General features: G+C 36.1%; 1 protein-coding gene across 3 annotated transcripts in view; it reads left to right on the top strand.

Moving 5' to 3' along the window:
* Window positions 1–27,143, top strand: part of Uvrag (UV radiation resistance associated) — a 330,605-nt gene that overhangs the window by 9,962 nt on the left and 293,500 nt on the right. For all 3 annotated transcript variants that reach the window (XM_046442008.2, XM_046442007.2, XM_046442005.2), the window contains exons 2-3: window positions 16,963–17,080; window positions 22,364–22,398. In XM_046442008.2, coding sequence (XP_046297964.1) covers window positions 16,963–17,080; window positions 22,364–22,398 — 153 coding nt within the window. The remainder of the gene's footprint in view (window positions 1–16,962; window positions 17,081–22,363; window positions 22,399–27,143) is intronic.

Here is a 27,143-nt window from a genome sequence, read left to right on the forward strand (position 1 = left end):
GAATTTTGAATCATGGAATTTTACAGATGCAAAGTCTGAAGTCCTCAGACGTGAAACTATTTGCCTGGCGGGGCCATTTATTTATTCCTGACATTCAAAGAACTTTGTGAAGAGTATTAGTTTAACAGATCTTCATCGTTTTGTTGTTCTTGCTTGTGGCAGAGAAATAACTAGAACCTGCATCTTATGAGCAGTTCCACTGTGCTTGCCTGGGTGTGTGGAGAACTTGTTTTGTAAACCTCTCTCTGTGCTTTGACATGGTATCCTCACAGCTTGCTAGAATTAAAATGGGGTAGAGGCTGCTCAGATTCCACTTTCACACCCACATTTTGTGGTGTGAATTAGAGTGAAACTGGAATGTCCCTCTGGAGTTTCAGTGATCAGTCTTCCTGTTTTGTCCCTGGGTATTTATCACACTGCTCCTTTTTTGAACATTCTTAAGAAAGTTTCAGAAATAGTAACCTTTGGTGATTTTAGAATTTTGTGATTAAGGAATTTTAGAGTATTGGTGATGACTGATGTAGACTCTACTAAGTAGTGATGTTATTAGACGTTTTACTTATTCATTCTTTGTGAAAACTCTGATAAAGTGTATTTATTAAGAAGCCGAGAGTATTAGAGCCCAGCACTTTGGTGGACCATTGAAATATCTGGCATTTCTTCCTGTCATGGTGTTTAGAATGTTCTAAAAGAAGCAGACTTTTTTTTTTTTTTTAATAATGAGGAATATTAGGAAGCTGAAAGTAGCCCCTACCTTTAGCTTTTGTTGGTAGACTCTTGCGTAAGAAGGGAAGATGTAAAAGTAAAAGTAGGAATTAGACTTGGATCTATATTTTTCCAGGAAAAACTTGGTGTTCTTTAACATGGTGGTTCTTTTTATGACTCAGGGTTTAACTCTGAACTATAAATAATTCAAGTTCATGTTAGCCTATATTAAAACTAATTCTAAGCACAGAGTAGGGTAAGCTATTGAGGTAATCATTTATGCAACAGATACTTATTAAAGTTCCTTCTTTGAATGTGTTAGGCACAGGATTCTGTATATCTCGTTTCTGAGGATATGAATTATTTTCTTCCTCAATTCCAATCATTCTCTTGAATAAGAGCCAATCCAGAAAGTTAAAACTTTTTAAAATGCAAAATGAAAACAGTCTTATTTAGAATTATGAAGAACTGATTTTTAACTTTGTTACTTTTAATAAAAAGAATGAATGAATGTTTTTGAGCAAATTGGTACTGCTTTTATCCACTAAAATGTTAATGTCTAGCAGCCTAAGAAAGTTTCCCAATTTTTGATTCAGAAAACAGATTACCAGCCATGGTAGGCAAATGAGCTATGGGATGCTCATTACAGGTTAAGTTTATTTTATAGGAACGTACTCACCTTAAGATAGAGTTGGTACCATTATGGACAAAATAATAGGTATTTCAGACTTCTTTCATCAATTGACTGAATGGAGTTTATTTTACATGGAAGATGTTTAAAATAAATAGACAAAGAACAGCTGCCTTGGAATATCACTCTGGAGTGATATTCATACATTTCTATCAAAAGACATCTGTCTAATGATTAGATGGGGGACATTGTAGAGTTGCAGAATTTCTTTTTTTTTTTTTTTTAAAAAGAGAGAGAGAGAGAGAGAGAGAAGAGAATTTTTTTTTTAATATTTATTTTTTAGTTTTCAGCGGACACAACATCTTTGTTTGTATGTGGTGCTGAGGATTGAACCCGGGCCGCATGCATGCCAGGCGAGCGCGCTACTGCTTGAGCCATATCTCCAGCCCAGAATTTCTTTATTTTTTGTGTCATTGGGGATTGAACCCAGGGAAACTCTACCACTGAGCTACATCCTCAGCCCTTTTCTTTTCTTTTTTTAAAATTTTGAGACAGGGTCTTGCTGAGTTGCTAAGGCTGGCCTCAAACTTTCATCTTCTTGCCTCAGCTTCCCAAGTTGTTGGGGTCATAGGCATGTGTCACTATGCTGGTACAGAATTTCTTAATTGCACATTAACTGCATTTTTACTAAGTGCATTTTTGATACATAGACTCATCTATTTTAAAACTGCTTGAAAACTACAAAACCATTAGAAAGTTGCTTCTTGCCGGTCATAATGGGGAACGCCTGTAGTCCCAACAGCTTGTGAGGCTGAGGCAGGATGATTGCAAGTTTAAAGCCAGCCTCAGCAGTTTGGCAAGGCTCTAAGCAACTTTGTGAGACTATGTCTCAAAATAAAAAAATAAATAAGTAAAATAAAAAGGGCTGGGGATGGGTCTCAGTGGTTAAGTGCTCCTGGGTTGGATCCCTGGTACCAAAAAAAAGAAAAGAAAAGAAAAAGAAAGTAGCTTCTCCTATCTACCTAGATATTAATTAACATTTTAGTGGATAAAATCTACCACTCTTCTCACTGACATTTTCTATTCACAAGATATCCTATAAGGATCAATGTAATTGCATGATGCTGGGCTGGGGATATATATAGCTCAGTTGGTAGAGTGCTTGGTTCATATGCAGAAGTCCCTGGGTTCAATCCCTAGCACCGCACACACATACACACACACATACACACACATAAATAAATAAATAAAGTAATTGCGTGATGCTTTTGGTTGGATAACTTCTCCCAAAGACTTATGTGTTGAAGGCTTGGTTGCCAACCCATGGTATTGTTGGGAGATGGTAAAACCTTTAGGAGGTGAGGCCTACTGAAAGGAAGTTAAGTCATTGGGGGCATGCCTTCGAAGGGGATATATTGTAACCTCAACTCTTCCTCTCTCTCCTTTTTGATGGCCATGAGGTGAGCAGCTTACTCCACCATGCTTTCCCACTGTGATAAACTGCCAAGCCACAGTACGCTAACCAATCATGGACTGAAACCTCCAAAACTATAGTTGAAATAAACCTTTCCTTTTTTTTTTTGTTTATCTCAGGTATTTATTACAGTAAAGGAAAGCTGACAAAGATAAAGGACTTTCTCAACTATGATATTTTGTTTGGCTTCTTAAAATTCATTTCAGTAGTATTTCACTTATGAACATTCCACAAATATAAATGCTTATAAATGCCAGAGACAGTCTAGAGCAGTAATCAAGGTGCCCTCCTGAACCTTGCTTTCTAATGAGTGACAGACAGGGGTTAGCAAGCTTTTTCTTGTGAAGGGCCAGGTAGTTAATGTTTCAGCCTCTGCAGACCCTCTGGTCTTCATAGCAATTATTATTATTATTATTATTATTATTATTATTATTATTATTAAATTAGCCCTATGTAAACAAAGGAGTGAGGCTGTATTCTAGCAAAACTTTATTTATAGACACAAATTTTTAATTTTTTGCTATGAAATATTCTTTTCATTTTTATCTACTTTAAACTCTCAATGAAAACCACTTATCTTGTAAGACATACAAAAACAGGAAGTATTGTTGGACCATGGGCTATATAGTTTGTTGACTCCTGAGATAGATTATAAACAATTAACAAATAACATAATTTCAGGTGTTGTCAAAAAAAAAGTTTGTTTTACCAGAATTAGTTGCAAGGAATTCTAACCATTGGGCTGTTTAATGGGTGTTATTTGGCTACAAGGCCTCCTTAACAAATTTAGGAAATACCAGATTAAGCAAAATTTCTCTCTCTCTCTCCAGGTTAGCTCAACCTGTAAATGCATTGCTGGGATGGGATTGGGATCATGTATTAATATGAAGTATTTCCCAAATTTATTTGTTTATAGAATTCTTTTTCTGTGGAGCACACAGGGAATAGTTTTTCCTAGACTTTTCTTTGGAAAGCAGGAAGCTACTGTACATAACCAACTGGTCATAAAGTATGCAAAAACTTGTGAGCTCAGAAAGTGCCACAAAATTGTGCAGAATGCATAATTTACTTTATAGGATATATCCTAGCCTTCCACTCAGAGCTCCTATAGTCTTTACTTGTAGAAATTATTACAGCAAATTTAGTTTTTAGAATTTTCAAGTACCAGCAGACTAAAAGCAAATGATTAGAAGGGCGAAAGGGTCTAAATAGGCAGGGAAAAAAATAGTGAAAGTGGAGACATGAAGGTTCTGTGTCAGAAATACCTTACAATTTGCTAGCCTTGGTAGGTTTCAAACACAAATTCTGCCTGAAATCAGCATACTAAAGCTTAATACTTTAAAAAAAATATTTTTAGTTCTAGATGGACACAATACCTTTATTTTGTTTATTTAGATTTTTTTTTATGTGGTGCTGGGGATTGAACTCAGTGCTAGCCAAGCGCTCTACCAGCCCTAAAGCTTAATACTTTTATTTTTTTTTTTTTAGTTATAGATGGACACAATATCTTTATTTTTATGTGGTGCTGAGGATTGAATCCAGTGCCTCACATGTGCTAGGCGAGTGTTCTACCGCTGAGCCACAACCCCAGCCCCCGAGCTTAATACTTTTTAATGAAGTGCACCTTCTTAATGAATTATTTGGAGCTTGATATTTGGAACTAAGCTCTTATTTGCAGAAGAGGAAGTTGATGTATGTGTAGAAGGGAATTGTTTATCATAGTGTGAATAACAGCAGTTAGTGATGGATGTGGAAAAGAATAACCAGATGCCAGAGATACTATAAAGAAAGAACTGATGGGTCTGGATGGTTGATTAGAATGGGGTTGGAACAGGGGAGATATGAAAGGCAAAGATGACTCAAAGGTTTCAAAACAGGGTGTCTGGGAAGCAAACACATGAGGTTACCAGTCCAGGAGCTCAGGCCTGGGTCCAGGTCTTGGTTTTACTACTAATCAACAGCATGAACATGAGTGGGTGCCTTTACATAGGGCTTCAATTTTGTTAACTAAAAAGTATGCAAGATGGCTTAGATAAGTGCTTCTTAAAATGTGTATATAAATTATCTTTTGTGTTGTTAAAATACAGATTTTGATTGTGTAGATCTGTTCAGGGACCTAAAATTCTTCATTTTCAATACATTCCCAGGTGATGCAGAGCAGCAAAAGCTTAGATGACCTTCAGGGTCTTTTCCAGTTCTGCAGTCCTATTTATTGAGTGTTTCTACTTCAGAAATGTTTTACCTTTCTGACTTTCCTACCTCTATTAAAATAGATGAATTCTAAATCTGTCTCTTTACTTCAAATTAGAAATACCAAAATCAATCCATCATTTCCACTGATAACCACATCCCTCCCTTGGCATTCTTATTTCTGTTTATAAAGTACTTATTCTTAATATAAGGTATTTATGTTTATAACGTACTTTACAGTTTTTCAGGGAGCTCTTATATCCATTATTTCATTTGGTCTCTGCCATAACCCACAGAGGTAGGAAGGTAGAAACGTCTCCATTTTATGGAAAGGGAGACAGTACGTAGTTTGCCCACTAGTGAGTGGTAGAACTGCCTTGAAGTTCAGGCTTCTCAACTCTAGTTGAAGCTCTTACCATTAGGTCACACAGGGAATGGCTGTCACATATTGTCACATATGTGTCGCGACCCCTCGCCGGCAAGGGAAGACACGACACAGGATTCTTCTTTCAGCAGTTTATTCAGGCCTTGATTCAAGTATCATCTTCTAGCGACCCCCCCCCCCCGCCGAGCGCCCAAGCACAGCCTAATAAAGCCTCCCGCATACCAATCCCAAGCTGCCACGTGGATCTCTCTCATAGGGTGGTAAGGGATTGTGCGCCAACTCTCCAAAAAAGGAGTTGTTTATCACAGGCCACAGTGGAAGCTGGCGCCATCTTCTAATGGCGGCCACGGTCTATAAGAATGGCTTACCACACCCATGTTTAAAGTTTTATTGTCCTCTCTCTTGTTTTTTAAAAATGTAAATTTAGTTTTATTTAAAAAATAATATATTCCTATGATTCATGATTCAGAAGGTATATAAGAGGATACAAGTGAACAGTCTCACTAATACCCATGTCTTGAGTCTCCTGGGATAAGTAGGTTATCAGTTACAGTTTATGCCTCTCCAGTAATTACATAATTATATTCTCTTTTTCCTTGCGAAACACAAATGACAACATGCTAAACATCCTGACTATATAAACTGTACTTAAAAAAAACTAATTGTATATTTTTGGAGATTTTTCTATATCGGTGCTCAAAGAGCTGCCTATTTATTCTTTAGGGCCACATAGTATTTCACTGTAGTGTAGACTATCACTAGTCCCTATTGATAGACATTAAAATTATTTAGTTTTTTTGCTAGTATAAGCAAATCTTCATTACATGAATTAATCAGCTGCATGTTACTGTAACATGCACTTGAGACAATCAACTTGTAAAGAGCAAAATTTTATTTTGCTGGCAGATTTGGAGATTTCATTCATTCAATAGAATGACCCTATTGCTTTTTGCCTGTGAAATGCTTTTGGGAATGATGGGGAGCAATGGGCCATAGTAAAAACCATTCACCTCATGGCTAGGACTCAAAAGAGAGGAAAAGGAAGGGTTGGTATTACTCTGTCCTCTTCAAGGGCATGCCCCCAGTGACCTGAAAACTCCCACCAGACCCTACCCTTTAGTGTTTCCACTACATGTTAATTAGTGCCTCTCTGAGAAACAAATTTTAACATGGGCTACTGGGAAACATTTAAGATCCATACGGTAGCAGTGTATCATATTACATATCTGCAAGTATATTTTAGCACAAATGCAGAAGTGGAATTCTGGATCAAAGAACATTCACATCTGTAATTTTGGTAGATAATTGTGAGATTTGCCAGCCATACAGGTTGTACTAATTACATTCCTTTCAGTAAAGTGCCTGTTTTGTCATGGCCTTTTCTCAGAATAGGTATCAGATTTTTGGTCTGTCAATTTTAGTTTTTTTTTTTTTTTTTTAATTAAATAAGGAGGATCCTTTCATGTTTAAAAGCTTTTTGTGTTTCCTTTTCTGTGAATTATCTGTTAATGTTCTTTTTTTTAATTTTTAATTTTATATTTTATTTTAAGGTGGACATAATATCTTTATTTTTTATTTTTATGTGGTGCTGAGGATCGAACCCAGTGCCTCATGCATGCTAGGTGAGCATTCTACCACTGAGCCCCAGCCCCAGCCCCTGATAATGTTCTTTGCCATTTTTTTATGTTGGGTTGTTAGACTTCTTATTGATTTCTAGGAATTCTTTTTTCTTTTTTTATGTGAATTAAATTTTTCTTTTTTTTATTCCTTTGTATAATTTTAAAACATTTTATGTAGTAGCATTTCTGTAGTTCATATATTTTGTCATTCTTAGACCTTGGAGGTTATAAAATGACTCTTTGGGTGTTTTTATGCTTCAGTTGTTTACATTTAAATATACATTTGATTTTTAAAAAATTTTAAATTGAGGAGGTTTCAGGTGATACATCAAAACAAAAATTTACAAGTTTATGGGATACCATGTGATCTTTTGATATATGTATACTTTGTGTAATGTTTAAATTAGGGCAAATTATCTATTCCCTCAAACATTTATCATTTCTTTATGGTGAAAACATTCAAACTCTTTTTCTTCTAGCTTTTCAAAATATATAATACATTCTTGATACCTATAGTCCTCTCTGTGCAATAGCTCACTGGAACTTACTCCTATCCAGCTATATACCTTTTATAAGTCATCTAAAATTTGTGGTTTTTTTTTTTTTTTTTTGATGACTACCCTATTTTCCTAACATCTTATTGATTAGTTCTCATTTCCCTAAGGGTCATCTTTGATTCCTTTTTATCTTTAATCTATTTTCTTCATCCCCAAGCACATCCATTATCTATAATTAGTAACTTCATTGAGCTAGATTTTTCTTTAGGCTCGAATATGTTGTTATCCTTTCTTTCTGTTTATATTGTTATTACTTTTAAACTTTGTTTGTTATTATTGGTAAATATATGTACATACATGTACAATATTTATTGCTATGTCCATGTATGTTGAAATGCATGCATATCTTATAAATGTGGGGAGAGAGAGAGATTAAGAGATGAGTGTTATGAACTCCCAGGAACCTATTACCTGGCCCAAATAACTGTTACCTCATGGGATTTGTTTACTTTATACTCCTACCTATTGTCCTCCCCTATTCACAATTATTTTGAAACAAATCAAGGGCATTAATATTACTCTTAACACTTGAACTACTGATGGCTATGTTCTATCTTGCATTTGTTATCCTCTTTAGGTAGGTCATCCTGTGTAACTCTGTGTTGTGTATTTCTGAGTGCGGCTCACTGTTATCTAAAATTTATCCTTTTTATATTCACAAACTCACATTCTTTAGTAAGGTTACATATTGTGAAATTAGGGCATACCATGTTCCTATTCCCACAGTTCCTATGCATAGTCTGTGCAGGAAATGCCAACAAGATAGGAGAAAGAAGGGAGCAAGAGAGGGAGGGTGAGAGACCACACAGAGGGCTGTCCTGGAATGTCATTCCAGAGGCCTGTTTCTTAGAGCAGCTTGGAGGAAAAATGGAAGAAATCGGCAAGTTCAGACCTTCCACTGAGATTGGGGATAAACAAAATAGAGGTAAGAATGTATACCAAGCATAGATAGTTCAGAGGTGTATTTTGTCTTTTCCTTTGTAGAAGCCTGTTTTATAATTTAGTAGTGTTTAGTAAACACATATTAATTCCTGTTGAAGGAGAAAAAAAATTAATGTTAAAATAGAGGCTTCAGTTCCAAGCTTGCATAATTTGTGCCAGGGAAAGGTCTTATTTAGGAACAAGAACTATAAAATATTTTATGAGAGATTAGGGTTGTTGGATTATTTGTTTAAATCTGTAACACTGACTGTTGGCACCACTTATTTATAGCCAACAGCATCAAGCATTAGTTTTTAAAGCATTCTTATATTTTTTCAAAACTTCTCACAGTAAGTCTTTCAGGTAGGATAAAAGGATTAGGAAAAAATAGGTGATTGAGAGTTCTATAATATAGACGGGGATTTTCCATTTTTTAAAAAAGGCTGACTTGAATTTATCAAGCTTAAACTCTTGGCTCAGTATTTCAGTGTTTACCTTCTGTGGAAATGTTGAAAACTAATTTTCTCCTAGGTGTGCTCTCCTAAGTGTTATAACAAAGTGTAATAGTAATTTGAATTTACCTGGAATACCCTGAGTCTTAATTCATACCTGGCATTGTCCTAGATTGAGAATAAATATCTAAACTAAAAAACGAATGTATCTGGGAGGTCAGAGTACAAATGAGAGAATTGTTAGGGACAAGTTTGACTACATTTCAAAAGCAAACACTGTTTCAAAAAATGATCTCATGCTATCTGTGATTATATACATCAGGGATCAGCAAACTGAGCTAACAGTGGCTGGTTTTTCTAACAACTAATGAGCCAAGACTGGTTTTTACATTGGTAAATTAAAAAAAAAAAAATGCAGACAGACTGGGTTTGCCCTGATAAAGCTTAAAGTACTTCCTCTTTGACCTTTTCAAGTTTGCCAACCCTGATCTACATTATTTAGGGACTGTAGCAATGTTTCTTTATGTGAATATTTAAAACAACCTGCTCTTTTGTGTTTCATACCAGCACTTTTAATGGCCTTTTAAAAATTGTTATATGGTTTTACATGAACATATCAACATTAAAGAGTGGTTATTGAGTTTTTGTTTTTATAGCATACCGGAATAAACAAATTTGTTGACATTTTTGTGAATTATAGAATTGCTTGGTCAAGTATTATAAACATTTACAAATTTTGTAATTGTCACTAAATTGCCCTTGCTCCAAATTGGACCAGTTTCCCCCAACTCTGTTTTCTTTATTTATGTCTGTCTGACAGAGAAAAATATTATAGTATGTTTAATCAGATAGGTTTCTTCTGCTATGTAACAAATTAAAAATTAGTGACTTAAATTAATATCATTTATTTTGCTCATGAATGTACTTTTGTCTGGGCTTGGTGGGAACAACTTGTCTCTGCTTACCTTGCTGTCATTTTGGAGGCTCAGAGGCTTAGGGTGTGGTCACTTAGATGTCTGGCTATCTTCTAGGACCAACTAGGTTTCAAGGAGGTCAAGTGGAAGCCATATCAGCTTTTATGATTTAGCCTCAGAAGTCACATATGGTCATTTCTGCTACATTTACAGATTTGCCCACATTTGAGTGGGAGAGAACATATATCTCAGTTGTTGGTGAAAGAGTGGCAACATCACATTGTAAGAGAGCATATGAGATGGGATGTATTGGTACAGTCATGTTTGGAAACTATAAATGCCCACAAGGTAGAATGTTTTCATGTGCATAACTTTAATTGTGGTTGTGATTATACCTTTTTTCATGTGTTCATTGGCCATTTCCATTTCTTTTTCTATGACCTACGTTTTTATATCCTTAGCTCCTCTTCCCCCGCTTTTAATTGGTGCATTATAGTTGTACATAATGGTGAGATTTGTTAAACAAAGTTTAACAATATAATCTGGCTGATACTATTCTCTCTTCACTTCTGTCTTCCTTCCCCTCCTCTCATCTCTTCCCCAAACCAAACCAAAATAAAATATTTCTTTGTACCTTGCCACTAAGTTTGACTATTACTCTTCATCTACTAACCTGCTATTATGTGACACATCCTTAATAAACAGTTACAATTAAATCCTCTCCATAGTTATAATCTTTGACAGTTCCATAAGGATGGGCTGATGTTTGTCATTATAACTCTCATTTTATGTATGATTTGATCCAGAGACTTAAATGGTATCTGCAGGACTAAATTCCGCATGTTTTGACTCTGCTTTCCTCCTCACTGGTTTCTCTGTGATAGAAAGATGGCTGCTAGTATCTCTAACCTGTGTCCTTCCAGACTCAGGGACAGTGGGATGGGTGGAGGGTGGGTGAGAATGGGTTGGTAGAAAAAGAACTACTAATACAATTCCTGGCCCTCATGGATCATATGTAATGATCAGGGAAATGGTATGTGCTGATTGGCCTGATTTGAATCACGTTAACGTCCCTGATGCTGGTGCTCTGGTTAACTCTACAGGACTGATAGTGGGATGGAGGTCCTACAAAGGAAGATCTGTTTGTTTATTTTTTAACCAGAATAGATGCTTGGCAGGCCAAAGCAAGTCAGCAAACGAACAAACACAAAAACCAAACCAAAAAGTTTCATATAGGCAACTGTTAAATTATAAAGCAGCTTTCTAAGAAAATTAGTAGTTAACAAGGAAAGCAACTATTTTAGTTTCTTTAGAAGTACTGGTTTACAATCACGCTAATGAGTGATTCTTATTATCTCACTGAAGCAGATGTTTGAAATTTTACTGTGTATGCCACTTAAGTTTTGTATTGGAATGTGTGTGTGTGTGCGCGCACACACACACACACACGTGCATTTTTTGTGGTACTGAAGTTTGAACCCAGGGTGGCTGTAGCACTGATCTCCACCCCCCAGCCCTTTTTATTTTGAAACAGGGTCTTACTAAGTTGCCCAGGTGGGCCTTGGACTTTCCATCTTCCTGCCTTCTCCTCTTGAATGATTGGGATTATAGGTGTGGGACATCAAGCCCAGCCAAATTTATATTTTAAAGATTTTTTTAAAAGTTAAGGAGTTTAGGGTTGCCCTCCCTGTCTTTTTGCCCAGTGCTAATATTTCAGATGTTCAAATTGTGCTCTCATTCCATCAGTTCCTCTCCCAAATCAAAGGTGGATATTTTAACTTTGTGTTTTTAATCTCATATAGCATGCTTTACAGATAGTAGTATTTTAAAGATTTTAAAGCTATATGTTAATTCAAACATAAAAATCAGAATTTCCTGATTAGTTTTGGGGATGGATGTTATTAGACCACAGTTCAGCTGACTAAAGCTACCACTATAGGATGATGCACAAGGAGTATGTTATCATCATGAAAGCACAGAGTAAAGCATTTGAGGAAGTTTTAAGGAGATACTGCCAAGGAAAACTGCGTGGAATATTATTTTAAAGAGTAATTCCAAAGTGTGTGTAAATCTTAATTATTCAGAATGTTTCTACCTTCATGAGATATTGAAACAATTTATTTATTTTTTAATTTATATATGAGAGTGGAATGCATTACAATTCTTATTACACATATAGAGCACAATTTTTCATATCTCTGGTTGTATACAAAGTATATTCACACCAATTCAGGTCTTCATACATGTACTTTGGATAATAATGATCATCACATTCCACCATCATTTCTAACCCCATGCCCCCTCCCTTCCCCTCCAACCCCTCTGCCCTATCTAGAGTTCCTCCCATTTTCCTGCTCCCTAACACATTGTGAATCAGCCTTCTTATATCAAAGAAAACAATCCACATTTGGTTATTTGGGATTGGCTAACTTCACTTAGCATTATCTTCTCTAACTCCATCCATTTACCTGCAAATGCCATGATTTTAGAACACATTGTAGTTTGGTTTTAACTGTCTATGAATAAACCATTGGAAGAGATGACCTGGTATTTAATTCTATTTAGAGACGATCACAAGCAGTGTGTTTGATAGATAGTGCTGCCAGCCCATGAAGTACCACTAGACTTTATACTCTGGAATACCCAAAATGTATGTGAGTCCTGAGGATTTGTGCTATTCCAGAAGACTTTTGAGGCTTGACCTCAATTTCAGTTCTTAGATCAGTTCTTAGATTTGAAGTGCTCTGTGTTCTACCGTTTGGTAGATGGGCATCAGATTTCATTAAGGATTCCAGATCACTTAAGGAAAAGTGTAAGTTTATCAGTTACTTCTTTCACAGATGAATGCTTTTGACATTGTATCTGAAAGTCATTGCCAAACCCAAGGTCACCTATATTTTCCTCTTAGTTATCTTCTAGAAATTTTATAGTTTCGCATTTTATATTGAACTCTATAATCTATTTTTAGTTAAGATTTGTAAAAGGTGTAAGGTTTAGATCTATGTCTCAATTTATTTTTTTGCCTTGTACATATATGTCCAATTTCACCACCTTTTGTTGAACAGACTTGCTTCAGTGAATTAACTGCCTTTGAGCCTTCATCAAAAAACAGTTGACTCTATTAGTATGGGTCTGTGTCGAGGCTCTCTATTCTGTTCTCTTTTTTCTTCTTTTGCCAGTACCACACTTTCTTGAATACTGTAACTTTATAGTAGTGTCAGTTCTTTTACTTTGTTTTTCTTGATATTGTATTGGTTATTGTTTTTTTTTTAAACCTCTTCATGTACTTGGAATATTCCTCTATGTATTAAGATCTTCTTTGATAGTTTTCATCAGAATTTTACAGTTTTCTCATATTGATCTTATACACATTTTGTTATATTTGCACCTAAGATTTCTTCTTTGGCTGCTCAAACAATTTTTTAAGTTTAAGTTTTTAAATTTTTTATGTTAGTTAGTGCTTTGGAATCAAACCCAGTGCCTTGGGCATGTTAGGCAAATGCTACATCACTGAGCTACATTCCCAGTTTAAATTCAGTATTTTTTGGATCTTGATCAAAGTATGCATATTTATGTAAATAATTTTTAGATATAAAAAATAATTTAACTAGAAACAAAGAAAGATATAAACGAGTCTTAGTATCTGGCAGTGTTGGTTGAGTTATGTGAACTATCTTGAAGTTCTGCCCCTGGAGTTGTTAGTCTTCAGGCAGATTACTATCTCTTCACCACCTCAGTACCCATTTCTTTCCTCTACATTTTTTTTTTCTCATCCTGCTTTTCTTTTTCTCATACCAACTAGCTTATCTGTTCCTTTTTAAAAAATATTTATTTTTTAGTTTTAGGTGGACACAATATTTTTATTTTATTTTTATGTGGTGCTGAGGATTGAACCCAGTGCCTCACACATGCTAGGCAAATGTGCTACCACTTGAGCCACATCCCTAGCCCTTTATCTGCTCCTTTAAAAAAAAAATTTATTTGTAGATTGACACAATAGGATTGAACCTAGTACTTCACACGTGCTGGGCAAGCCCTCTACCACTGAGCTATAGCCCCAGCCCTTATCTGTTCCATTTTATCTTTCCTTGATCCTAATGCATTTATTTTCATTTTAACTCTTCTCAACATTTACCTACTTCAAGCAAGGTGATTTTGAAAGTTCCTGCAAAGAACAATAAACTGAAGAATGTTTTGGTTCTAACAATTATTTGTAACTGATAATAATAACTAGATGAAGTAATCTTTTTTCAGTTATCTTTTATTCCATGTTAGTAGTTTTTAAAAATAAAAAGTGACTTGATGATAAAATTGTAATAGATGTTATCAAAGAAGAAGCCAAGACATAGGGCACAAGAGGGCTCATGTTTACATGTACAGCCTTTTACCACGATTCCTTTGTTCAATCAAGTGGCTGAGAGCATCTTGTATTTTAATTAATTACAATGTAATGAGAATACATACTCTAATGTTTTTGAAATAAGTAAATAAAGGAAAATACGGAGTCATACAATCCAAAGTCAGTGTTTTTAGTAGAGTTGGTTTATTTGTGGAGGGGTTTTTGTTTTTTGTAAACCTTCTTGTAAAATGCCCTTATGTAGTCAGTTCTGTTTTATCTGCGTTGATGGATTTAAATTGGTAATCCATCCAGATGAGAATCCTAACCTTGGAGTCAGAAAGTGCTTGGAGGTGGTTGTATTTACTTCCTACGTATCGGAGAGACTCTTTAACAATGCCTACTGCACATCCACTACAGATTTCAGTTTCCTACATACTGCTTTGCAAGACAGTTAATTCCATTATGATTTCATTTATCATAAAATGACTCTCTTAACTGCTCTGTCTTCTATAGTAATAGGGGAGTATAAAGACCAAATTGTATCCGTCAGGTGTGAAAGAAATGCTCATGTAATATAGGTATAACCCCCTAGCTTTCTTTCCTTATTTCCTTATTTCTTTCTTTTCCTCTCATTTATTTATTATTTACTGTCTTTTTTTAAATATTTATTTTTTAGTTTTAGGTGGACACAATATCTTTATTTTATTTTTATGTGGTGTTGAGAATCGAACCCAGTGCCTCACGCATGCTAGGCAAGCGCGCTACCATTTGAGCCACATCCCCAGCCCATGTCTTTTTTTCTTTTTTATATTTAGTTACTCAAAACTGTTGGAATGAAGAAATGAATAATGATAATAAGTAATACCTAATCTTACAGAGTTAGGAGGATTAAATGGTCAGTCACATGAGGATTAAATGGTCACATGTATGAAGTTTTTGGCACAGTACATGGTACATGGTAAACATTTAATTAATGCTAACAGTACCATGCTGGCAATGATCTCTATCATCAAGTCTTTTCCTGCTAGATAAATAGGGAAGATAATTATTAACAACTAACTTTAACAGAAGGCTGAATTGAATAAGCGAAGGTCTTATTCCTGTAAAGGAGCAAAGAATTTCAGTTAGAGAATCAAGGAGGAATCCTCTCCTTTAAACACTGAAGTATGAATAGAATCTCCTTAGAGAGAAGGCAGGATTCTAGATTGAGAGGTTACCTGAGCAGAAAGCACAGAGCTGAGAAAGTGTGTGTGATGGATCCTTAGAAGTCAGACTGCACAGGCTTTGATAGCGATGATGGGAAGATTGTACTTTACTCCAAAGGCTTTGGGTGATCTTTTCAGGTCTTTGAACTGAGGCCCCATTTTGCAGTCATACAGTAAATTAAATGTGATTATTGTGTATAGATGATTAGTGGTTCCTGTAAATTTAAAATTTTGACAGAAATGGCTAACGGAAAGTGTACAGCAGGAGAAAAATGATTGTAATCCAGGGTGTGAAATGGAAATCCCGGGCAGATTGTGCAAAAATTAGTTTTTCAGAGTAAGCCCTAGGAAACTTTTGAAAATGTTATTTGGAGCTTTTCATACTTAGAGGATTAAGCAAATTTATTAGGTAATAACCTCTCTAAAAGAATCTTAATCTCTAGTTTGGGAGAAAGGATTGAGTTGGTATGTGTATGGAAAAGGAGCTGGGCCCTTCTGGCCATCTGCCTGTGTAACTGAAGATGAACTACATCAGGAGAATGGACTGGCTTTCAGCCTGAAGGGAGAGCTGTAAGCACATTTTGAAACTGAGCACTTGGTTTCTGTTTTTAAGTCTCTGAAGAGAATTCTCTGACATAGGGAATTAGCTTTGGGGGATGGATCCGAAGTGCCTAGATTTCAGCATTGCCGACATTTTCTCTTTGATATGAAATGATTGATCTATTCCTTAAGGTTATCTTGTATTTTTACTGATTTCTACTATTGCTTATGGAGATTTTGTGTTTCTAATACTTAAGACTCCAAATAATTCAAGCCTCAGTTTAGAGAAGTTGTTAAGAAGGGGGCTTGATTAAGAAATAGAGACTGGTTGGCTGTTGGTAAAGCCAGAATTTAATTTAAGCTCTGAAGAGTAGGGTTATTGGCTGGATGGAGTGACTAGTGATTTATTATTTTATTTTTTGGCTCTGACCTCTTCTAATTATACAAATGATCTGTCAGCTAGACTAAACTAGCAACAGGGGTGTATGTTTGTAATAACTGCTGATTTTCTCTTGGTATGAGATGGACTTTCTTTTAAAATATTTTTTTAGCTCTTGATAATAGACCTTTATTTAATTTATTTATTTATATATGGTGCTGAGAATTGAAGCCTTTGCCTCACACATGCCACTCAAGTGCTCTACCACCAAGCCACAACCCCAGCTTAGATGGACTTTTCATGTTTACCAGAATCCTGCAAAACAAAAGCAAGCTACTACTTAGTTTATGTTCTAGGGAATACTGATGTTCTTTTGTAGGAGCATGGCACTTATATGACACTTATGCTTTTCAAAAAAAATTCATATCTGCTCTCATTTTATACAACTATTCTGCAAATGAGATAGAACAGGACTAATTCCTATTTGACAGGGGATGCTGAGGCATAAATGAAAGATGGGGTTACAGTTGCTGGGTCAACAAATAAATGACTGGGACAACCTGTTATAATTTCATTTTTGAGCTGTCGCTTTGGAACATTATATAGGAGTGAAAAAACTGAATGCTGTCTCTATTTGTTGTTACTTTTTAGCGGCGTCTTCGGCATCTTCGAAACATTGCGGCCCGGAACATTGTTAATAGAAATGGCCATCAACTGCTTGATACCTACTTCACACTTCACTTGTGTAATACTGAAAAAATATATAAAGGTAAGGGAATCTGTGGACCCATCGATTGTTACATCTCATTTTTATTCTTTTGTAGCACAAGTGATTTTTTTTAGTGCCTCCAGTTATTGCTGCTTATTGGAAAGTTCAGTTGTCATTCTGTCATGTTGAACAATTATACATATTAAAGAAGCATGGCTAATAGTTCTTTCTGGTAACTTTCTGATAGTTTGTCATTCTTTTATGAATGTAGCTGTTAATATTCCAGTAGCTGCATTTAAAATGGAGTATGTGATTCCACTAAACATTTTCTTTGCTCTTATGGTAAAATAGAAATCTAGTTTGTGTCTGCTTTTTTTGGTGATGCTGGGGATTGCACCCAGGGCCTTGTGCATTCTAGGTAAGCACTCTACCAACTGAGCTATATATATCCCCAGCCCCATGTTTGTGTCTTCTTATACCTGTAATTTCTTCTGTAATGGGGTCCTTTTCAGAAGAGTGTCATATTTTTTCTCTTTCATGTATTATATTATGGATTCTTCCGTAAGTGACATTTCTAAGAATAGATGAAATATTTAATTCAAAATCACAATCATCTTTGGAACACATGTTGAAACAAAAGACACTTTTATAAAACCAGTTGACTTAAGTGGGATGAACTTACATGTTATCATAGGCTGTTTTTTGAAGTTATCTCAACGAAATGATCATGAACATGTTTAGGGAACAGGTGGTGAAAAAATCACAGAGAATTCCAGGCCCTGGTAATAGTACTGAGTCTTTCACTCACTTGGAAGCCTTATGAGCCTCACTTAATTTATCCTTAAAATGAGAGAACTGAGGATTTCTGTGACTTCCTTCTGCTCTGAAATCTCATGGTTGAATGAAATCTCTTCATAAGTTTTGTTGGGCTTTGTAAAGCTTTCTCTCAGTAATCCTAGTGAATGTCACCTTATCTTTTTTTTTTTTTTTTTTTTTGTACCAGGGATTGAGCCCAGAGGCACTGTCTGAGCCACATTCTCCAGCCCTTTTTATGTTTTATTTAGAGACAAGGTCTTGCTGAGTTGCTTAGGGCCTTGCTAAATTGCTGAGGCTGGCTTTGAACTCTCAATCCTCTTGCCTCATCCTCCCGAGCTGCTGGGATTACAGGCATGTGCCACCATGCTCAGCAGGTCACCTTATCTTATTGGACCTGTCATGACAAACATGAATATTTCATGATCATTATATGGTCCTTGGTGTAAAATGACTATGATGAAAGGTCAGTTGGCTCTTCTCACTGAACTACTTGTACTACCTATTTAGTGGTATCATTTCTTAGTTTTACAAGAAATTTTTTTATTGGAAGAATATCTGAAATGCTGGTTTCTAAGTATTCTTTTATTTTAGCAGGTCTCAAGAACATATGTGTGAAATTTTTTGACTTTTGATATCTTTTTAGTGCTGGTAGGAGATTTTCGGTTAAGGTAGTTCACATCAAATACCAATTGTTATATCCCCATAGAATAAAACCTGTTGTATGGATGGGGAACCAGGTTCTAATTTTGTTTCCCTCATAAAGTTGAAATTTTTATAACATCAAATTTGTTCTTCATTCAGTTATTTTCTCAGTTGTGAAATATCTGTGTCTGTCTTCTCCTGGAATACCAACTAGCTGCGATACATCTGAAGAAGAACTCAATACAATCTAATTTGATGATCTCATCCAAGTTTCATATTTAAATATGATCTATTGACCTTTCCTCTGAACTCATACTCCTATATCCAGTTGTACAACCCCCTTTGAAGTCTAGTAGTAACTTAACCTTGGTGTCACCTTTCCATTGCTGTGACCAAATACCTGAGATAAACCACTTAAAGGAGGAAAGATTTATTTTTGCTTATGTTTCAGAGATTTCAGTTCATAGTTGGCTTTATTTCTGTGAACTTGTGGTAAGGCAGGACATCATGGTCAGGAGAAAATGTTGGAACAATGTTCTTCACTCTGTGATGGCCAAGAAGCAGAGGTGGATGTGGAGGGGTGGGGAGGCAAGATGTAATTCCCAAGGACCTTCCGCTAGGTCCCACCTCCTCCAGTTTCCACCATCTCCCAGTAGTCTTTTCAACTATAAATTCATCAGTGGATTAATTCATTGAAGAGGTCAGAGCCCTCAATCACTTCCCAAAAGCCCCACCTCTGAACATTGCTGCATTGATCACCAACCCTTCAACACATGAGCCTTTGGGGGGCATTCCAGATCCAAACTGTAACAAGTGGTATGTTCAGAAATGAATTTCTGATGTTCTAATCCTGAATTCATTCTTCTATTACAAAAATGGCAACTCCGTTTCCTTGCTAAAAACCTTGGAATCATCCTGGATTGTCATCTTTCTGTTATATCCCACATCCAATTTATTAACAAGTACTTTTGGCTGTTATTATTATGTTGCCATAATCAGATCACTTCTTGCAATCTCCAAACCATCATCTCTTGCCTGAATTGTTGAAGTGTTCTTGTAACAGGTTTGTCTGTCTGTGTCTCTCCCTCACTCTGTTCTCAACTAAGATTCTATTAAAATGAAAATCAGATTGTGATATTCTCCTCAAAATCCCCCAGTGGCTTCCTCCCTCATTCAGAATAAAAGCCAAAAACTCGTGTGGTTTCCTTGAAGGCTCATGATTTGACCCTCTGCTGCCTCTCATGTTCCTCTCCTGCCCTCCTGACCTTGCTGTTTATTTGCCCCAAGCTCTTTCCTCCAGGTAGCCACATTACTAGCCTTTCACCTTTCTGCAGGTCTTTATTCCTCTTGTTTCTCAGAGAAATTCCTTGATCACCCACTAACCCTCTCGCAGATTGTGACTATCCTGCCTGTCTTTTGTGCTTTATTTTTGTCCACAGTACTTACGCTCATCCAGCATACAGTATGTTCAGTTATTTGGTAACATATGGCTCCTCCACTAGAATGTAAACTCCACGAGAGCAGAAATTTTAAAGTTTACCTTAGCTCACTGTTGTGTTCCTAAAACCTGGAACAATACTTGGCATGTGCTAATACATATCTTTTTTTTTTCTAAATTTAATTTTTGAATAGATAATTCAGTCTGTGGTTCAAAATATATACAAAGGTTTAAATTAAAACCTTCCTTTCACGGGTCTCCCATCATCCTAGTTTTCCACCTCACCCTGATAACTATTCTTACTCATTTCTGTTCATCTTTCCTGAGATTCTTTAGGGCAAATACAAGTAAAAATAGGAGTGTTCTTATTCTTTTCTCCTCTCTTGTTCACACAAAGATACCACCCTACTTACTCCACTTAATGTATCTTAAATGGCTTTTTCCATGTTGGTTTAAAGACCCTCCCTAATTTTTTCCTTACATAATTTTACACTGAATATGTGTACCATAATTTATGTAACTGGCTCCTGTTCTTGGGCATTTAGGCTGTTTCAGTCTTTTGTTATAGTATTGCATCAAACAACTTTGTAAGTACACTGTTTTGTTTGTGTGCTAGTATACCTGGAGGGTAAATTTCAAGAAGTGCACTTACTGGGACAAAAAGATTGTGCACTTTGTTTTGTTAGCTACTGCAAGATTGCCTTCATGTGAATTGCTTCTTGCATGAGTGCCTTTGTTTCCACAGCCTCACAAATGGACTGTGCAAATTTTTGAATTTTTGCCAGTCTGATAGGTGAAAAATAGTTTTGCAGTATAGTTTAAGCTTGTATTTTTCCTGTTATGAGTGAGTCTGATGCACTAATAAGCATATGTTAAATGGATTGCATGTAGTATGACAGCCCAAACTTGCCATTTTAGCCATGCTTTGCCATCTCTTGATTCTGTAACTGTTAAAAGTTACTGTAACTTTTGGGGTGTTTTGAATAATGCTATACAAAACAATCTTTTTAAAGATGTTTTCCTAAAACACATGAATGTATGAGACAAACCTTTGGAAGTAAAATTGCAAGATCAAAGACCAATTCATTATTTTAAAACTTATGTCTAAGCATAATCTGTGAAATTGTTTAATCAGTAAAACATATTTCCCAAGTATCTCCTCTGTGCCAGGAGTGGTTTAACATGCTTAGGAAAGAGTGGATGTACAGAACAAGTGCTGGGGCTCATGGGCTTATGGTTATGGGTTAAATATGTGACACATAAATTTCAACATATTAGGGGAAAAAATTTGTCTATGTATCAGCTCAGATCATCTCAAGTACCAGTAGGATGTACATCACACTGGGGAAACAATATAAGGATGCAGGAGTCCTTATGGGTTCTGCCATGGCAGAGAAGCACTGGGATTACTTGGGCAGAGTAAGCAGAGGGAATATGGAGCATTGTTGGGTCAGAAACCTAAGGTATTTTGATGTCTTTGGGTATTGTAACACCAACATATATGAAGGTTTGTAGGATCAAGAATTTTTTTTTTTTTTTTTTAAATATTTTATTTACATTTTAGTTTTTGGCAGATACAACATCTTTGTATGTGGTGCTGAGGATCGAACCCAGGCTGCACCCATGCCAGGCGAGCGCGCTACCGCTTGAGCCACATCCCCAGCCCCATGAATTTTTGATGTTTATAGAGGACCTTTGATTATTACTCTAATTCTCTATTTGTCTAGTCAAGAAGTTGACTAAGGAAGTTAAAGAGACAGAATGTTAGTGACAGAGGTGGAGATTGAGTTTAGCTTACCTGGTTGCTAGGACAGTATTTATTCCACAAGACTACAGTGAATAATCGTAAGAGATTTTTTCTTTTTTTTTTTTTTTAAAGTACCCAGGATTGAACCTAGGGGTATTTAACCACTGAGTCCCACCCCCAGCCCTTTTTATTTTATTTTTTAAATTTTGAGACAGGGTCTTGCTGTGTTGTTTAGTTGCTGAGGCTGGTCACAAACCTGCAATCCTCCTGCCTCAGCCTCTTAAGTTGCTGGGATTATAGGAGGGAGCCACCTGGCTTGACTTATAGAGATGTTTGAGTAGAACAGGATAAATGGAATCAGCTGTAGAGAGTAGTAGTGGGGGGCGGGGGGAGGAAGAAGAAAGTTTGAGATTTTAAGGGCTCAAGTTAGAATCCGTGGTAAAAGGAGCTAGACAACAATCACTAAATTAAACCTGAGATTTGAACCTTCTTCAAAAGTGATATTTCCCCTTTAAAGCACTTTAATTTAATCTTTATTTCTATTTTTATTTTTTGTAGATAAAGACAACACAGAATAGAGCCCTTGAACATGTTTAAAATGTTTTACTAGAATATATGTTTGAAAATATACAAGATTAAGGGTTAGTTAATTAACTTATTTTCTTTCATATCACTTATTGTTCTTTTTCTTCTTTTCCAGAATTTTATAGAAGTGAAGTGATTAAGAATTCCTTGGTAAGTTTGCTTTCTTACAGGAACATATGATTAAGCCTATATAACCCCTCCCTCAGAAAACATAGAGATGTAAAATAAGTTGAGGCTCAGTTCTCATATTATGATACTTTGGCAAATCTTTAATCAATTATTAAATTATCACTTATTTGTTCATCACTTCTATCTTGTTAAGAAAAATGCCTGGCACATAGTAGGTGCTTGATAAATATTTACTGACTAAATATATTTTTTCTATTGGAAACTTTGTTAAAAACTCAAATTCTGTTTCTGAAACTTTCACTTACTATAAAGAGTGTTTTTATTATTTGACTTGCCAAACATAATAAATGTTATCTTTGTTTAGTAAGGTTTTTAAGAATATTTTGCATAGGGTCTTTGTATAAGGTATATTGTTTCTTGGCTGTGGCATTGCTCAGTTACAAAGTTGGAGGTGTCCTATGTTTGATAATGTATATGCTGGATATTTGCATAAATGCTTCATTTATTACACTGTATTGAAAAAAAAAAAGAAGAGCTTTTTGATAATGAAAATATCCTTTTAGGGCTAGGTGAAGTGATGCATGCCTATAATTCCAGCAACTCAGGAGGCTTAGGCAGGAGGTTCAAAAATTTGATGCTAAGTCTCAGCAACTTAGTGAGACCCTGTCTTAAAATAGAAAGAACTGGAGATGTACTTCAATGATAAAGTGTCCCTGAGTTCAATCCCTAGTACCAGGGGGGAAAACAAAAGTAGAGAAAGAAAAAAGAAAACATCTTTTTAGAGGTCTAAGCCCATACTGGGTTTGGCTCATGTTTACTTTCTCAGTCTCGTCTCCGAACACTCTTTTCACTCATTGTGTTCAAGCCTGCCTTCTTTCAATGTTTCACACGTGCCTCACCTGTTGTTCCTTATACACTTGTTTCCTCAGCTCTTTGCTTGGCTGAAGAGGTCTTTGAGGTTTCAGCAAGGCCTGTGACCATTTCCTTCTTTACTCTATCTAGTCACTTTATTTTTCATATCACCCTGTTTTCTTTGTAGCATTTATCACTATTGCTCACTTATTTGTTTGAGTTTATTAACTGCCTTTCACCTACTACAATGTAAGTTCCATTTGTTCAAGATCTTGCCTGTCTTGTTCATGACTGTAACCCTGGAGTCTAGAATAGATGCTTAACTGCTTGTTAAATGAATAAATGCATATCAGTGATGCATTGTATTTATAGAATCCTTGTACATATGTTACTCCATTTTCATTTTTAGAACAGCCTGCCAGGCAGATGGGACAAATCTTAAGAAATCAATAGCCAGAGAGGCCCAGTGACTTTTGCAGAGACACACAACTTCAGGACCAGAACCCCAATCCAGACTACTGTCTTTAGGACTCTATTGCTCTTTGTTCCTCCTCAAGCTGTCTCCTAAATATCTCTAAAATATCATAACAGATTTGGATCCTAGGGCAGAGAGGTTCCTTGAGCCTGTCTCTGGAGAAGTCTGAAGCTCTGGTTCTATAAATGTTAAATGACATATGATAAATGCCTCTTGCCATGCTTAACGTAGAATAAATTAGTTTTTCCTGTCTTGGCTCAGGTGGATAGAGAGAGTCTTTTTTTTTTTTTTAATTGGTTGTTCAAAACATTATAAAGCTCTTGACATATCATATTTCATACATTAGATTCAAGTTGGTTATGAACTCCCAATTTTACCCCAAATACAGATTGCAGAATCACATCGGTTACACATCCACATTTTTACATAATGCCCTATTAGTAACTGTTGTATTCTGCTACCTTTCCTATCCTCTACCATCCCCCCTCCCTCCCCTCCCATCTTCTCTCTCTACCCCATCCACTGTAATTCATATCTCTCCTTGTTTATTTTCCCATTCCCCTCACAACCTCTTATATGTAATTTTGTATAACAATGAGGGTCTCCCTCCATTACCATGCAATTTCCCTTTTCTCTCCCTTTCCATCCCACCTCATGTATCTGTTTAATGTTAATCTTTTCTTCCTGCTCTTCCTCCCTGCTCTGTTCTTAGTTGCTCTCATTATATCAAAGAAGACATTTGGTATTTGTTTTTTAGGGATTGGCTAGCTTCACTAAGCATAATCTGCTCTAGTGCCATCCATTTCCCTGCAAATTCTATGATTTTGTCATTTTTTAGTGCTGCGTAATACTCCATGGTGTATAAATGCCACATTTTTTTTATCCATTCATCTATTGAAGGGCATCTGGGTTGGTTCCACAGTCTAGCAATTGTGAATTGTGCTGCTATGAACATCGATGTAGCAGTATCCCTGTAGTACGCTCTTTTAAGGTCTTCAGGGAAAAGTCCAAGAAGGGCAATAGCTGGGTCAAATGGTGGTTCCATTCCCAGCTTTTCCAGGAGTCTCCATACTGTTTTCCAGATTGGCCGCACCAGTTTGCAGTCCCACCAGCAATGTACAAGAGTACCCTTTTCCCCACATCCTCTCCAGCACTTGTTGTTGTTTGACTTCATAATGGCTGCCAATCTTACTGGAGTGAGATGGTATCTTAGGGTGGTTTTGATTTGCATTTCTCTGACTGCTAGAGATGGTGAGCATTTTTTCATGTACTTGTTGATTGATTGTATGTCCTCATCTGAGAAGTGTCTGTTCAGGTCTTTGGCCCATTTGTTGATTGGGTTATTTGTTTTCTTATTGTTTAATTTTTTGAGTTCTTTGTATACTCTGGATATTAGGGCTCTATCTGAAGTGTGAGGAGTAAAAATTTGTTCCCATGATGTAGGCTCCCTATTTACCTCTTTTATTGTTTCTCTTGCTGAGAGAAAACTTTTCAGTTTAAGTAAGTCCCATTTGTTGATTTTTGTTATCAACTTTTGTGCTATGGGTGTCCTATTAAGGAATTTGGAGCCCGACCCTACAATATGTAGATCGGAGCCAACTTTTTCTTCTATCAGACGCAGAGTCTCTGATTTGATATCTAGCTCCTTGATCCACTTTGAGTTAACTTTTGTGCATGGCGAGAGGAGGGGATTCAGTTTCATTTTGTTGCATATGGATTTCCAGTTTTCCCAGCACCATTTGTTGAAGATGCTATTCTCCCTCCATTGCATGCTTTTAGCTCCTTTATCAAATATAAGATAGTTGTAGCTTTGTGGATTAGTCTCTGTGTCCTCTATTCTGTACCATTGGTCCACCCTCCTGTTTTGGTACCAGTACCATGCTGTTTTTGTTACTATTGCTCTGTAATATAGTTTTAAGTCTGGTATCGCTATACCGCCTGATTCGCACTTCCTGCTTAGAATTGCTTTTGCTATTCTGGGTCTTTTATTTTTCCATATGAATTTCATGATTGCTTTATCCATTTCTACAAGAAATGCCGTTGGGATTTTGATTGGCATTGCATTAAACCTATAGAGAACTTTTGGTAATATCGCCATTTTGATGATGTTAGTTCTGCCTATCCATGAACAGGGTATATTTTTCCATCTTCTAAGATCTTCTTCTACTTCTCTTTTTAGGGTTTTGTAGTTTTCATTATATAAATCTTTCACCTCTTTTGTTAGGTTGATTCCCAAGTATTTTATTTTTTTTTGAGGATATTGTGAATGGAGTGTTTTTCCTCATTTCCGTTTCAGAAGTTTTGTCACTGATATACAGAAATGCCTTTGATTTATGCGTGTTGATTTTATATCCTGCCACTTTGCTGAATTCATTTATTAGTTCTAGTAGTTTTTTTGTAGACCCTTTTGGGTCTTCTAGGTATAGAATCATGTCATCTGCAAATAGTGATAATTTAAGTTCTTCCTTTCCTATTTTTATGCCTTTAATTTCTTTCGTCTGTCTAATTGCTCTGGCCAGTGTTTCGAGAACTATATTGAATAGAAGTGGTGATAGAGGGCATCCCTGTCTTGTTCCAGATTTTAGGGGGAATGCCTTCAATTTTTCTCCATTGAGAATGATGCTAGCCTGAGGCTTAGCATAGATAGCTTTTACAATGTCGAGGTAAGTTCCTGTTATCCCTAGTTTTTCTAATGTTTTGAACATAAAGGGATGCTGTACTTTGTCGAATGCTTTTTCTGCGTCTATTGAGATGATCATATGGTTCTTATTTTTAAGTCTATTGATGTGGTGAATAACATTTATTGATTTCCGTATATTGAACCATCCTTGCATCCCAGGGATGAATCCTACTTGATCATGGTGCACAATTTTTTTGATGTGCCTTTGTATCCGATTCGCCAGAATTTTATTGAGGATTTTTGCATCTATGTTCATCAGAGATATTGGTCTGTAGTTTTCTTTCTTTGAGGTGTCTTTGTCTGGTTTCGGAATCAGGGTGATGTTGGCCTCATAGAATGAATTTGGCAGAGCTCCTTCTTTTTCTATTTCCTGAAATAACTTGAAAAGTATTGGTATTAATTCTTCCTTAAAGGTTTTGTAAAACTCCGGTGTATACCCATCCGGTCCTGGGCTTTTCTTGGTTGGAAGTCTTTTGATTGCTTCTTCTATTTCATCTATTGTTATTGGTCTGTTTAAGTTGTGAGTATCCTCCTGACTCAGTCTGGGCAAATCATATGACTTAAGGAATTTATCAATGTCTTCACTATCTTCTATTTTATTGGAATATAGGTTTTCAAAATAATTTCTAATTGTCTTCTGTATTTCTGTAGTGTCTGTTGTGATATTGCCTTTTTCATCCCGTATGTTAGTGATTTGAGTTCTCTCTCTTCTTCTCTTCGTTAGCATGGCTAAGGGTCTGTCGATCTTATTCATTTTTT

Source organism: Marmota monax, unplaced genomic scaffold, assembly GCF_021218885.2.
Source record: "Marmota monax isolate L192 unplaced genomic scaffold, Marmota_monax_Labrador192_F-V1.1 WCK01_AAM20220418_F8-fsc00068, whole genome shotgun sequence".
Classification (NCBI taxonomy): Eukaryota; Metazoa; Chordata; class Mammalia; order Rodentia; family Sciuridae; genus Marmota; species Marmota monax.